This window comes from Prunus persica, chromosome G7 (assembly GCF_000346465.2).
Source record: "Prunus persica cultivar Lovell chromosome G7, Prunus_persica_NCBIv2, whole genome shotgun sequence".
In the NCBI taxonomy this organism is placed as follows: Eukaryota; Viridiplantae; Streptophyta; class Magnoliopsida; order Rosales; family Rosaceae; genus Prunus; species Prunus persica.
In genome coordinates this window covers 2,401,201-2,417,209 of record NC_034015.1, presented here as the reverse complement: position 1 = coordinate 2,417,209, position 16,009 = coordinate 2,401,201, and the positions used below count along the sequence as shown (strand labels likewise).

General features: G+C 35.3%; 2 protein-coding genes across 2 annotated transcripts; one reads left to right on the top strand and one right to left on the bottom strand.

The window, feature by feature from the left end:
- On the top strand, nt 2,490-5,316 carry LOC18770951 (transcription factor MYB80). Its single transcript, XM_007202105.2, has 3 exons — nt 2,490-3,771; nt 3,941-4,408; nt 4,575-5,316. The coding sequence occupies exons 1-3, from the start codon at nt 3,264-3,266 to the stop codon at nt 4,835-4,837; spliced, it is 1,239 nt and encodes a 412-aa protein (XP_007202167.1). The 5' UTR covers nt 2,490-3,263; the 3' UTR covers nt 4,838-5,316.
- On the bottom strand, nt 12,130-14,702 carry LOC18769246 (WUSCHEL-related homeobox 11). The gene is made up of 3 exons (XM_007203463.2): nt 13,978-14,702; nt 13,171-13,346; nt 12,130-12,407 (listed from the first exon to the last, which is right to left on the bottom strand). Exons 1-3 carry the CDS (start codon nt 14,606-14,608, stop codon nt 12,390-12,392), a joined length of 825 nt encoding a protein of 274 aa, XP_007203525.1. The 5' UTR covers nt 14,609-14,702; the 3' UTR covers nt 12,130-12,389.

Genomic DNA, 16,009 nt, shown 5'->3' with positions numbered 1-16,009 from the left:
ATATTCTAATATGGGACAATACCCCTAAACCCACTAGATCCTAGCCAAAAATTAATTCGGGAGGACGAGTTAAAATTTAGGATAAAATGGATTGAACAATAGCTCATGAGCATTAACAAAAAGGTTTGCGAACAAAGAGAGATCACAAAGAGAGCAACAATGGCGGATGAGAAAAGAGGAGATGTTAGGTCAGAGTTTCTTTGTGGTGAAGATTAAATGTGTAAAAGATAAGGTAAAGATGACGAATAGTGAGTTGTTATGTCAAAAGTTATGTTTTATTTAAAAATCAGCCGATTTGGTTAAACTTGATGATTGAATTGAAATATAAAATAAAAAAATCGAAACCGGTTATACTAGTTCGGTTCAATTTTTTAATCGAATTAAAGAAAAATCAAACCTTACATTCCCGAGCAATTCGGTTAGGCTGGTTTGGGTGATTTTTCAGTGAGATTGCGCAGCTCTAGTTTCACATATCATGTGCCATCATCCATCTATTCCACCATGCTATGCTATTTAACAACGTAAAATCAACTGTGGAAAAAGAAAGTGACAAAGCAATGCAATCATTTCAGTAGTAAAAAAGATTCATGAGAAAGAATACAACTTGTAAAATTAGCAAAGGGTGGCATAGTAGTAAACTATCCAAAATAAAAAGTAACTCAAAATGACCAATCAAAAGTAGGCTAGAAGAGGAGACTAGATCGAGTCATCACAAAAAGGAAAAAAGCTTATGATCGTTGAAACCACTCAAGCACTTAGTTTTCTCCATAGAGTTCCAAGAATAAATTTCTTAGTGTTCCCCATATTTAATTCTCTATGGAATTTGCATAAATTGATGAAAATAACAAAGGTAATGATAAAATAATAACAAGCATATATGAGTGACAACCCCTAAGCCTATTTAACTTTCTCGGCTCGTTTTCATATATTATAATCAGAAAAGTTTGTCGGCAAGCCAATTGCAGCTACTTCTCGAGAAGGCATTGTTCATATTAGGGAGAAGAGAGTGTACAACCAATTAAGTAAAGACAATTTTGTCCAAAAAAAAATTAAGTAAAGACAATACATATTTATGTTGAATGTAACTTCAAATTATTCATAATTGATTGCATTGTTGGCCATCATGTTATACTTGTTTTTTTTGTCAAATTATAGAAATATCACTGATAAAAGTCGAAAGGCTCGATTACAATAGTCACACAGATAACCAATCACTTGAACCCATAAGTTGCTGAATATATTAAAAAATGCTCTTTAAAAAAAAGAAAAAGAACCCTATTTATGTGGGGCAAATTAATATGTACATCTTGTTTGTTGCCTTGTAATAGAGGATAAAACAGAATGTACACAATGTGGATGCTTGCTCCTAAATCAACTTATTGTATACGAGATTAACAAAAAAAATGTTACTTGTTGCAGAGTTTGACCATTTAGGTAGATTGTAATTCTGATTTTGCGTTTTGAAAACGTTTTATTATTAAGAAAAGTATTCATTTAATTATGAGATTAATTGAATGATAATATATACATAGTTATTTACACTCACACCTCTTAAGTTCTTTCATGTTTTCACGAAACTTTTGAAATTTTGGAAATTTCACTGACACTTTATAAGGTTTCGAATTCTTTTTCACACAACCCTTTGCCCTTCCATTAATTTTCCTTCCAAAACTTTTTGCAATGACAAAATTAACGTCAAAGAGTAGACCTTGTAGGGCCTGCTTTGCTTTGTATTTCAGTAATATGAATGGTGTATTTTTAAGGAAGTCCCTCAAAGATCATCGCTGTAACAAATCATTCGAATTCGCAACCATTTAATTGCTCAATTAAATTGTTGTCATTTTAACGTTTTCTTAAAATACCATATTCGTATATTTTACGCGTCAAATTAAATACGTTAACGGCTTCCAAATTATCTACAAAAACGAGTGCGGTCCAGAACAAATTCCTTAAATAAATTTATTTGCGGAATGCCTAAATAGAAAGGTTCTCCATACATAAGTTTCTCAAATTTCCTTGTAAAGAAAAAGAAAGGCATAAGTTCACTAATTCACAATATGAGTTTGCATTGAGGTTGTAAGTGACCTATTAATATTATCCTTTTATTGTACATCTAAGCTGTCAAAGTTTCTCAATTCTCAGTCAAAAGCTGTACGTTTGGCTTGCAGAAGCTCGTGAAGGAAAGCAATTTTTTTAGCTCAGGCTGGTTACTGGAAATTTGCTGAGCTGGATCAAGTACATGCATGCACCATTGGAAAATTTTGGAATAATAATAAATGAAAAAAAAATCTATCCCCATCGGCCAAAGAGGTAACCAAGAAGAGGCTCAAAATGGGAACATAATAAATAAAACAATATAAAGAGAAATTAAATAGAATTAAATATTGGGAAAAAGAAATATAAAAAATAATGATGGGTATTCAGTTATGGGAAGTGAGAGAGCACAGAAGGACATTGACAGGTGGTGGGGGGATGCTTAAGACTCTGGTCCTTGAAAATTTCCGTTCTTTGAAAAAAGCAAAAAACGTTTTGCAAACAGACAAACAGATTCTGGTTTTCCCCAAAGCCCAAGGCCACAACACAAGAGAAAGAGGATGAGACAAAGCACAGGCAACAGCAGAAATATTAGTACATATTTAACGCCAACACCAAGACTCTCCTCCCAAGCATAAGTTTAGAGAAAACCCCCCACCCCCACCACCACCACCCACACGAGCGGTTCTCGAAGTGCATGCACAACAGCACAGACTTTCTGCCTTTTCAAACAAACAAGCCCATTTTCCTATATATAAGAGAGAGAAACAGAGAGAGAGAGAGAGAGAGAGAGAGAGAAGAAAAGATCATATCAGTCTCAAAATAAGCACCCCACCTGACTCTCTGTGAGTTTGTGTGAGAGAGAATCAAATTTCAACCGTGTGGTTGGTTTCTTCTCTTCTTTTTGTGTTACTGATACAAACCAACCCAATTCTCTGTTTTCACCTGTTCCCTTTCTTGTTTAATTTTCTCTCCCTTTCTTTTCTGCCTAACAGATCCTTCTTTTGAGTGAGTGATCTCACAGGGGGAGAGAGGTTTAGATCACTAGATAGGTAGCCCTCCTGTCCCTCTGATCATCACTTCCTTTCTTCATTCTCACAAGTCTAGAAGAAAAACCAAGTGTTGCTTTTGTTCTCTGCCTTGTGGCATTGCCCTATTTCTGTTTGATAAAAAAACCCATCTTGATTAGCAGCTGAAGTTTCTACTTTTAATCTTCATTCTCATTGAAAATGGCTCCTCAACATCTGAAGAGTGATTGTGTTGGTTTCACTAGATATGAAGATTTGAACTTTTTGCCACCTCCTCCTGTTTCTCATCAACTTTCTCTGTCAAACACCTTTGTGGCAATGGTTCATCCTCATTTTTATTCTGGAGGGCAAGACCACTCAGGTACTTCTTCTGAGCCTTTCAGCCCCTCATCATCCCAGCGAAGCACGAAACCATGGGGTTTTAAGCCTCTGGAAAATGGGGGAACAAGAACAACTGATCATGGTGATCAGTATCCTGTGCTTCTTGGGATTGATCAGAAAAAGGGCATGCCTTTAAGTCTTGCTGGAGAGGAAGCTGATGAAGGTAGGAGCCTTGCTGCTGCTGGGAGAACTGGTGCTGGTGGGCATACAAAGAGTTGTGCCAGAGGCCATTGGAGACCTGCTGAAGATTCAAAGCTCAAAGAACTTGTGGCCCAATATGGTCCTCAAAACTGGAACTTAATAGCTGAGCATCTTGATGGCAGATCAGGTAACTCTTTTCTTCCTCTCTTTGGATTTGGTATTTTGTAATTTTATATGATAGTTTGTTAAATTTGCAACATTTTTCTTTTTATTTATTCACTTTTTAAATTTTGGGAATGTATGCTAATTCATCGAACATTGTTCATCAACTGCGGTGTTCTGTTTTTTATTTGTAGGAAAAAGTTGCAGATTGAGGTGGTTTAACCAGCTAGATCCAAGGATCAACAGAAGGGCTTTCAGTGAGGAAGAAGAAGAAAGGCTCCTGGCTGCCCATAAACTTTATGGCAACAAATGGGCCATGATTGCTAGGCTCTTCCCTGGAAGGACTGATAATGCTGTGAAGAACCATTGGCATGTGATCATGGCTAGAAAACACAGAGAGCAATCCAATGTTTACAAGAGAAGAAAGCCTTCTACTCCTCAGGCCACCCAGCTTCCTAAGGAATTTCATCACCCTCCTGTGACCAATTTTCAAAAGAATACCTCCAGCACTGAATCAACTGTCTCAATAAGCACCATTGACGACACTCAATCTGCTTCAACATGCACTGAACTCTCCCTCACTCCCTCCACTAGGCTACCTCTTAGCTTTTTTAGCAAGCTCCATCCGTTTCAGCAACACCAGAACTTTGGATCACAGATGGGTATGTGTCCTTAATTTGCCCCCACTTTTACTCTATACATAAATCATAAAAATGCATGAGCATTTTGTTCTTGGGGTTTAAAAAAAAATAATTTTTTGTTTCTCTGGTGGGGCTAATTAATTTGGTTTGATTTATATTTGATTACTTATTCTTCTTGTTCTTGCAGGCTCATCAAGTGATGGGCGTTCTGGCAAGATCATTGGCAATGGGAATGGCTTGTGCAAAACTGGACCTCTGGAAGGAGCTATGATGGGTGTGGACCAATCTGGTCATCAATCAGATTCAAACTCAGAAATTTCAGGAGATGGATCAGTCACCACCACTAGGACCAATGTGTCATTGTCTGGGGAAAATCAAAACCAAAATCTGAATAATAATGAGAAGATCAGCATGTCCTTCATTGATTTTCTTGGAGTAGGCATGGGTTAAAAAAAAAAAAGATGTGGGTTTTGGGCAGGAACAAAGGAGAAAGGCTGGAACTATAGCAAAAGTGCAAGAGCTTAACCATTGCAAACACCCATGTATCTGTGATGTGGTAAAAGTGCGTCTGCAAGGAGGGGCATCTCTACAGTCTTTTGATGTGTACAGTTAGTTCTATAAAAGGAAAATAGAAAGCTACAGTAAACTAGGTAAAAGCAGCAGAGAGAGAGAGTTAAAAAAAAAATGATATGAGAGTGGTTCAACTTCAAAATAATTGTGAAAACGTCTTTGGACTTATGCAGGAAGCAAGCAAGCAGCAGTGGGGTTTGGTTTTGTTACTTTATTCTCTATGTGATGTTGTTTGTTTTGTGGCATTTTGCACACGAGGCAGAGCCAAAGCTACTTGTTGCAGACTTACTGACTCAATGAATGAACCTGCCCATGTTTCATGACTAGTTTTTAATGCTCTCTCCATCTCAAAATGTCAATGTCATTGGTTTTTTGGTATTACTTGTTTGACCGTGTTTTCCACGCCCTTGTTATTAATACCCTCCTCTCTGCATACGGTTTGGTTGGTTGTTTTGCTACTAAAACCCCTGCCTTTATCACAACATGCACTTATGTGCCAGTATAGTCAATAATGCCAATGCCTTACCAATGCTTGGTGGTGCTTGGTGGTTCAAGTGGTAAAGAGCTTGTTCCTCTTAAGTAAGGTCTCGAGTTTCAGTCTTGTGAATGGAGCAGTCATTATTGGGAGAGCTTGCTCCCCAAATGGGATCCGACCCGGCTCGAGGGATTAGTCCTCGCCTACGTGCGGGGGATACCTTGGATTCATCCAAAAATAAAATAATGCCAATGCCTTCATGATGGATAAAAAAAACTAGTGGTATGCACATAGGTAATTTGCTACATCTAATGGGGTCAATTTGGGTAATTTCTTGGATGTAACGGTAACACCATGTATCATGTTAGCATAAACCTTAAAGTATGAACTCGCCACACTTCAGGTGGCTTGACAACAAAACATTAGCAATTCATTTAAATTAAAACACACTGTAGAACGACTTTATACTTGCGGTTACATTATTAATTAATGTATTAGTGTACAAGTGTTAGGATTTGGTTAGCAAGCCAGCATGATAGTTGAGGGGGTAAACGGCACTTTAACTCCCTCCACCTACCCAGTTATAATCTCGGTAGATTAGTAACAACATGTTTATATACGGCTATACTCAGAAATTTCTTGATCTTCATGACGACAAAATATTACCAATTCTGAAACAGAAATTTCACTTTCAAGTTTTTGTTTTCACTTTTGTTACTCCTCCCTCTCATCCTCACTCTTATTCTCACTCTTACTTTCCTCTATACTATAGCACAAAAAATTAAAAATTAAAACTAAAAGTTAAAATTAAAATAGTTACTAAATGGGTCCTAAGCTAATCATCTGTTCGTGTAGAGAGAGAGAGAGAGAGAGAGAGAGAGAGAGAGAGAGAGAGAGTGGTAAGGAGGGAATGGTCATGTCACTTGCGATTGCTTTTAATTGGCATTTCTTTTCAAGATAAAAGTGGCACACTCATGTCTCATTTTCGTAGTTCAAATTTGTTTCTTTTTAGATAAACTGATCTGTAATGAGGGCCACAATTATGAACACGTTCTTTTCGTTTTCGTTTTATTTTTATTGGTTGCATTTCGTGGTCACTGTAATGTGATAGAACCTAATGGAAGTAAGGGATAAAAATCGAATGGCCAGCATTCATGAATCACGTGGAGAGGTTGACCCCAAAAACGCATGACAAAATAGGATGACAACCGTGTACTCTTGCAACTATGGATAATGAACCTGGTTTTCATTCCGTTTTGGTTATGGACATTATTGATGTGTTTTATTTTGGGCCTTTCTTCCAGCCTAAAAAGGAACTGAGGCTTGACATGAACTAGGTTGTTTTTTATGTCTTGGGCTTTGGCTTTTGATTTTACTTCCTTTTAGTACAAAGTGTAAGTTCTAGAAGGAATTGCCAATTACATTTACATATAGGCATTCGCAGATTTTTTATTTGCTAATACTCAATAATGTAGGGACATGTCATACTTTTATAATGTAGGCACTACCGTGTCTTATTAGTTCTTATTAGGAATGGATACGGTCCTAATTGAATTGGTTTCACTTTAAAACTGCAGTTGAATTAATTGCAACGGTTTGATTTGGTTTGATTTTGATAAAAATTTCAAAAGAAACTAAACCAAACCAATTTAAGACAGTTTAGTTTATGTTTGGTTTGGCCGGTTTGAGCCTAAGCCAAATTTTTTTTCATTTTGTATTTTTTCAACATTGTTAGCCCATTTGCAACCAAAAAGTGCACAACTTGTTACATACTTTTTCCATTTTCTAGAGTAGCAAACTATCCTAAATCTCAACATGCCACAAAATTTCAAATTTCAATAATTAATATAGCTACGATTCAAATATCAATAACTCAAAAAGTTATCATCTAATTAGAGTACTACACATGTAAAATAAAAAAATAAATATACAAGTAGACAATTTGGTTCAGTTTAGGCTAGTTTACAAAAGCTCAAAATCGACCCAAACCAAACCATATACGATATGGTTCGATTTAAAACCTTTTGAGTTTTTCTTGGTAAAAGTCAAACCAAATCGATAATGACTGTTTGGATCAGCTGGATTGATTGTCCAAAGACAACATGAATATTTTTTGGGGGTCTTTTTTACTACTCTCTAGTAGCGTTTTTCAAGAGTTTCTCACAGATATTGCACTTAGGGTTTTACGTCTTAGATTGAGGGTCTTTCGATGGATCCAACTATCGATGCTAAGTTGAGTTCGATTCTACAAAGATGCATGTTGTATGATTTTGAGGAGGAGATTATATTTGTGGGAAATGAGGTTTGAAATTGGGTGGTTTGTGAAAAGGGTTGAGTTTGATAGGAAGGCTCCTTAATACTCAAGGGTTTAATGGTCCACCGCTGTCAGACTATGATCCAGAATTAGAAGATGGAGCAATGAGTACATATAATCGAGGTAGGGTGTCACTAAAATGAATTTCAAAGAAGAGAGATTGAATTCACTTTGTACATTAGGACTCAAAGTAACACTTAAATACCTATTGTCGCTTCATGTTGATGATTTGGTGTTTACCGATAGTGATGCGAATTAATGGAGTTTCCTTTGTGGAAGAAAAGAATAATTGAGAACTTATGAGACCACTCATCTAGAACCCATGAACCAGGGCTTTGGAACCTGCAAAGGTGTATGATTGGCTATGAAAACCTAATCATACTAGGAATCCACATACCTAACACCTAGGGCTAAGGTGATAGCTTTTATGTTCAATGTTTAAGTTAGCAAATACTCTTAGAGTTTCAGTTTTATCCAACAACATCACCCAACCAGGCATCCCTTCTCTCAACCAACTAATTCCATATTTGACCAAATAATTCAGATAATTTGGTCCATGTAATTGAGAGAGACAAAAAAAAAGAGAAAGAGAGGGTGAGATGTGAGGGGTTTGAGGTGTACATGGAAGTGAGAGGTGGCTTGTGGAGTTGGCTAATGATGGGGAAGGGTTGGGGTTAGACCTGGGAGGGATTCGGGGTTTTGAGAAGATTGATGCGGCAGGAGGATGGTTGGGTTTGGCTTATTCATCGAAATTCAAAAGTTAAAAAGAGAATTCAAAATTGATTGGTCTTGTTTGGCTGATTTACTCTATGTTTTTGTTAAGAATGCCCAACCTTAAAGCTAATGAGTATAGCTAGTACAACTAATGATCTGAACACAGGGCCAAGCCTAGGGTTGTGGAGGTCGTGCAATCACACAAGGCCCCCAATTTTTTGGGGGCCTATCTTTGTGTGTACACAATATACTTAAATAATTGTACGCCTAACTGAGTTGGTTTGCGAAGTTTCTATTCTCATTGGAGGCACTTGTTCGATTCCACTTACATGCTCTAATAAAAAACTAGACAACATTAACACACCAAAACCACTAGCCAAAGCTTGTCTTCATATAAGATAGTTGTTGTAATTTCTTTTATAGTTGTAAGTCTGTAACAACAATATAAATAAAATAAAAATTTATTCTAAACATATTGGTATTTAACTTGGTCAAATTGAATGGTTAAAATTCGGATTAATTGCTCAAAACCCCCTAAACTATGGGGATCGATACAAACTCATACTAATTAAGCTTTGAAGACCCTACTACAATCATATACCTAAACTTATGGAAATCCTACAAATGAGACCCTCCATTACCCAGGCCATTAGTAGGTCCTATTTATTTTTGCTCACGTGGCCTTGATGTAGACCAAAACATTTAGTAAAATATTATTTTCTTTTAAAATAATTTTAAAAGTATAAAAATAAAATATATTAAATAACATAAATATAAAAAAAAGTGGACAAAAAGAAAAGAAAACCTATGCCACCCTTGATCTCCGCCCAACCCCACGAACCCAGCCACCAAATGCCTCCCCCAACCACCCACACTCCACACCCACAGCTCCCACAACTCCCCCACACCCATCCTCGACCCTCTCTCTCTCTCTCTCTCTCTAAAAAATTTATCAAGACATGTCATGCGTCTCACTCACCCAAGCCTGCCTGACCCAGCTCCTCCATCGATCCAACTCCACTGATATCGCCCTACCATCACTTTGGTTTGTATATATATATATATATATATATATATATATATATATATCTCCTTCTCCTGATCACCTCCCAAATCCAGGCACCATCAAACTCATCCCATCTCGCTGAAGTCATTTTGAGTTGTTGGGTCTATTAAGCGACCAATGTTGTCCTATGGCCCCACTGCATTTTTGTCAATTTTATTTATATACTATATATGATATATGATATTGTAATATATTAGATTCGTTGTAGGATATTAAATATTAAAATAAACAATAAATTTCTTGATCTCTCGTCTACTTATTTTCCTTAAAGTTTTTAGGTTAGTTTATAATATTTGCACTAAAAATCCCTAAATTTATGACCTTTCTTTCTTTTTCTCTTTTGTTGAACTTAAGCTTTGTGAATTTTTTATTTCAGTCCTTTTTTCCATGTATGAGTTGGGAGTGTTGGGATTTATGACTTATGAACCTTATTTTATTTTTTTCTTCTCTCTGTTGGGATATAAATTATTAATTTGAGTAGTAAATAGTGTAGATGATGAGATTACTATTAAACCAGTTTAAAATATGAAATTTACGTTACTAAAAAAAATAAAAATTTCATGCAAATTATGATTATAACGGATGTATATTATTAATTAATATAAAATGATATTATGAAGTGAGCCAAAAAGAGTAGTTAGTATCATATTAACTCATTAACCGATTAGCGCTTTAGCAATCTTATTCAAATTATTTTTTTAAATTTTGGCGAATTAGGGCTTGGGGTTTGTTGTGGGGGAATGGGTTGGATAATTTTTATGTTTATTTTTTGTATTTTTCAAAATTTAATTGTTTATAAGATAAAACAAACATTTAATTATTTTGTTCCTATGTGGAGTCCAAATAAACTTTAAAAATTGGTTTTACAGTGGCCACGTCATCATTTATCATTATTGTTAACGGTATGAGTAATGGAGGGTCTCATTTGTAAGATTTCTATAAGTTTGGGTACCCGATTATAGGATCTTTAAAGCTTACGTATGAGTTTGTAACGCCCCCATAGTTCGGGGGTTTTATGTAACTTATCCTTAAATTTTTTTTGAATTTGATTTGTAATTGCTTTTGCATGTCATGATGAAGAATTTTAGTTAACAAACAATGGTTTTATTATGGCATCAATTCAAGGTAAAATTTTCTTTAGTAGTTTCATGCTAAAGTATGTTACAATCATGCTCTTTATTTTTTAGTTAAAATTTAGCTAAAAACACACATAAGCTATTTTAGGAGCTCTCTATAAAAAAATATATATATATATAAAATAATTAGCATTAATTAAAAATTTAAAATATGCAAAAAAAAAACAACATTAAATTATAGGGAGCTACTAGGAATCATTTCTCTCTCCTCATATTTAGGAACTTCTAGAGGTCTCCCTATTTTAGGAGGTAGATAGGAAGCATGGTTAGAGTTGTAATTTGATTATTCATCTCTTAAATTTGTCTAAAGAGGTGATTTAAGGAGTCCATTATGGATATTCTTAGAAACACTAATTTAAATTTTACAAAATACCCTCGAAATCTCAAGATCGATCACGTCCAAACATAATACAAATATAAGGAGTCTTGAGAGTTAATTTACCTAATCTTCACGTTAACGTAGAAAAACCTTGCTGTATTTGTGAGGAAATTGACCATTTTGTGCGTTTCAATTAATCATGAGTATCTCAAGCCATACATAATAATCATTTAGACGGAGCATGATTAAAATTTCGCACATTGGATTCACAACTAGGTTGACTGGGGTGTTTCATAGTCAAGTACAGATCAATCGTGTTGCTAACAAAGTACTTTATTATGGCATCTAGAACCATAGAATCTGACGCGAATTAAAAAAAAGCAATTTTGAAGGGAGATGCCAGCCAATAAAAGTTGTAAAATTTGGATATCACACGGTATTTTTCTCTGTAACCCTGCCCTAATGTTTCTGCAATTAAATAAAGAAATCCGTAACAAACATCCGTCTGTTTTGGATTGGTTATATTGGTCGGTGTGGAGGCCAAGTTGCATATTCTTTGCTCTGATTTTCAAGGGTTATATTGGTCGGTGTGGAGGCCATGAAAGCAGTTTCATCAACTTCTAAGTTCGGCTTTTTCTCCATTTCTTTTCATTTTTTGCTGCTATCGAGAAGGAAAATGGACACATTCTATAAGATTTGAATAACTTGACTGACCTAAGAATAATGACCTCATTCTCCTTCAAGTTATTCGATTTTAGTCGGCAAGTTCATCATTATGTACTCGTTACTGTTTGGTTGGTTGAATAGTATTGAAACATCGTCACTCATGACATGAAACCAAAACAACAACTTAATCTTAGCGATGTGGTAGTCTTTAATCTCTTGGTTTGGTTATGACTTAGATTTGCCACACATCTAATATTTTATTTCTGCCAACACGGGTTACTTTAATTGGTAAAGTTCCTAAATTTCACAACGTACTTATTTAGTGCAGTAGTACTCATTTGTCTTTACTTTGTGGATTGAGGTTGTGAGTTCAAGTAGGAAAGATTGTAATAAGATTTATAATAAAAAACACATAACAATATTTCATAAGTTGATATCCATGTTGTAAATGATTATATAGCTAATACGCTACCGTCCCATTTCTAAATACATTGTGCAACTCAGAGGTAAATTTGCAATTATTACAATGAAGAAAGAAGGAAAAGAGAAAGGATTGACCGACCGTAAGCTATTTGAAACATGCATGGTAGCTAATAAACATATATATATTTTTTCTAATAATCACATACTGCTGTGGGGGAGTAAATGTAAGATGATGAACGCAACCAGAACAAGAGGCAAGATTATGAAGAAACATTTGTAGGAAGCTCCATTTTTGTAGGTGCATGCAGCTTTAATCTACTTAAGTTGTCCTTGAAACCTGCATCAACAAAAAAATTTGTGACTGAATCAGCAGCTTCAGTTGACTCCAATTTGTAACACAGTTTACAATAGCATCGGTACGATAATAACGTGCGGACATCCAGATAAGAGAATAACTATATATATAAATGCTTTGTTCATTATAACTTCCTTTTTATATTCTGATAGGGTACATTATTTTGAATATATACAAAAACAGAACTGTGTATACAAATATACAAAATTGTCGGTACAATTTACTTATCTATTCATAATAATTTACCTAATTAACTAATTAAAATATAAATTATTGTATTTAAAACTCGGTTTTAATGGAAATAAATCTAATCCAAGCTTTGAAATCTAAAGATTAAAAAAACATTGGAAAAGAGATCTAAATCAACCGGGAAAACAAGATTGAGAAAGAGATTCTAAAAAAAGAAGAAATTAATGGAATAAAAGATTGAGATCAAAGAGGTTATTAGAAAAAGGAGTTAGTGGAATCCTTAAATGTTACCAATGCAATGCAACCTCCATTTCGAATCTTGAAATTATAAAACCAGAAGGCTTGATTCTTAAAATATTGGAGAGGGCGTATGAAATCCAACTAGAGAAAGAGAAGAGGTTCCTTTCTTGGACTTGAAAAATTCTCCATTAACCAAAAAAGGTTAGGAAGATGCTGTTGATACAAGTTTATATATAAACTAGATTTGGAAATAAGAAGTACAGTTCAATCTTTAAAGAACAAAAACAGGAAAGAGAAAGAGAGAGAGAGAGTTTACCAGGAAATAGCTTTCACCAGGCTGCAAGCCGTGAGCTAAGAAACCGAATTCATTGAGTGGCAGAGGGAGACCAGAGGAATGGACCAACAGCACATCTTGACCAAACATGGATTTCATGTCAAGTGGCCCTTTGGGAACTTCTGCTGGAACCCCATTAATAAACACTGTGATGAGACCTGGACATAAATTAATGGACCAAAGCATATATTTCAGGCGTTGATAGGAAAATCCAAAGCAGAAGCAGAAAGCCAGGCTTTCATATTAAAGAAGAAAAGGATGCTAGAATCTTACCGAAAGCAGAAAATCATAAGCTTTGCATAAATTAAGCTATTGTTATGATCAAATTACAACCAGCGAAGAGGGAAAAAGTGAGTTAGTGTGGTATGTGGATGTGAAATCAACACTATTGTGAAACAGTAGTTGATTTCAATTACCTAGATATGTTGTCTTTTCGTTTGAAAAGACTGCCAGAAAAAGGAATTTTCATGGTAGGGAAAGCTGCAACTTTCATACAATTCATTCAAACACAAGGGCTGTCACATCAACAAAAAGTCACTGCTAATTTATGTACTTCCGTGGCTCTCAGAGTAATCATGAATCTATGGGAATCTAGCTACTTATTATTAAAACTATAATTAAAATTACAATTAAAGAAAATGAAGCTTAAGAAAAGCATGATAAAGTCAATAATAACAAAAAAAAACTTGCTCAAGACATGGAAAATAATTAAAGAATATATATAAATATAAAAACATAGATGTGAAAGTGAAACGGTCGAGCAGAAGAGCAGATTAGCCATGCACCTACCAGATTGGAAGTGCAAAGTTGAGGTATCTGAAGGGCCTCCTCCTAAGACAGACGTTACACCAGAGCCTTGCTCGATTTCCGGAAACCCCATTTGACCAGAAACTGAAAAGAACGGGTCAACAGAAGAAGACGTTTGCTGATCATGATCTGCCATAAGATGATGACCACTAGACGAAGAAGAAGAAGAACCCACAAGATAATTACAAGAGCCAAAAGAAGTAGGAGAAGCTCCAAAAGCCATGGCAGGAGCTGGAGCTGGAGGACTGCAGCTTATTTCATACTGAATTGCACCACTACTTATACCCATTTGATGATCACCAACTTGATTACTTTTAGTATTATTGTTTCTTTGTTCAAGGCTGGCCTGCAGCTGCCGTTGTCGGCGGCGAGATCTCGACCTTCGGTTTTGGAACCAGTAAAAGACGTTTGCATCCCCGACGGTGCCGAATTTCTCTAAAAGTTTCCTTATTCTCACAGTTTCTTCTTTGGGAGGATTCACCATTCCACTGTTGAAAATTGACTCTAGGATTAGGATTTGCTCTGGCTTTGGTATCCATCTCGACCTTACTGGCTCACTGCTTCTTTCCGATCCATTTCCTGGACTATTAGGGTCTTGCCCTTTATCTTCCATATATTACTGTGAAGAAGAAAAAAAAGAAAAGGAAATGTTGTTTTCAAGCTGAAACCTAGGTTCAATGGGGAAAATAAAAATAAGAGAGATACAGACTGCTTAAGAATACATACATAGGAAACCGCTTAAAAAAGGTGAGGTTATATATAGGGCTAGCTCAAGGGAGATTATTACTATACAGTTAATTACATAACTGCCCTTCACATTTTTTATATATTTACTTTCACCTAAGATATTATCAATCCCGATCTCTTGGACCACAGGAGTTCAAGAGATTGTGGTCACCTACCGTTGGATATTAATCTAATGGTTCAAAAAAGTTTCTTAAAATGAGTGCAAGAGTGAGTGAACCGTTGAATTTACATCCAACGGTGAGTGACCACAAATCTCTTGGACCACAGGAGTCCAAGAGATTGTGGTCACCTACCGTTGGATATTAATCCAATTGTTCAAAAAAGTTTCTTAAAAGAAGTGCAAGAATTATGATTTCTCTTATTATTTTTTCAACTGAAATTACGTTAATTTAATCATTTTATTTTTCTATACAAATGGTATTGGAGGAATGATTAAGAACATGACATATATGAACATTAATGTAATAAGTACACATCACACCATCACGGCTATATAGCTAAATTTGAATTAAAGTGGCTAGAATGTAATTTTAGCTAATCACTATTATGTTACTCAAGCAATACTCTCAGTCTAACTAATTATGATTTCTCTTATTGTTTTTTCAACTGAAATTACGTTAATTTAATCATTTTATTTTTCTATACAAATGGTATTGGAGGAATGAAAAATTCGAACACAGAATCTCAAATGTATGAATAAATACACATCACACCATCACGGCTATATAGCTAAATTTGAATTAAAGTGGCTAGAATGTAATTTTAGCTAATCACTATTATGTTTCTCTAGTTGTGCACACAAGTAGAGGGAATATTTGGAAAGGAAACTATTTTCAAGATTTTAGTTCGAGACCAAGTTGGCTTGGGCCAATAGTGCCCTAGGTCAAAACTCCTACAAATACGAAGGGCCAATGGTGCATACTAATCTCCCCCGATTCCTCTTGAAAGATGACAATTAATTTCAAAACATGAGAGATTTCAACCAATTGAAGATTTCTCTGCCACACCCTCACGTTGCCATGAATTTCTAGTTGACATACGATCTCAATTTGTTATTCCTTAAGTTCTGCTATAACCATTTAGCCCAAACGACTTTTTCTTGGCACAAATTGATTCAAATTGCTTTCAAATTCCTTAGTTTCGTTTGCTTTCATGTTATTTATCTTTTCCATGTGGAGATCTATCACTAGATGTTCTCTATTTTTTATTCGATCTGGTTTTCTACACTAGTGTTTGTAGTTCATCTTGTTATTTTCAAATTTAATAA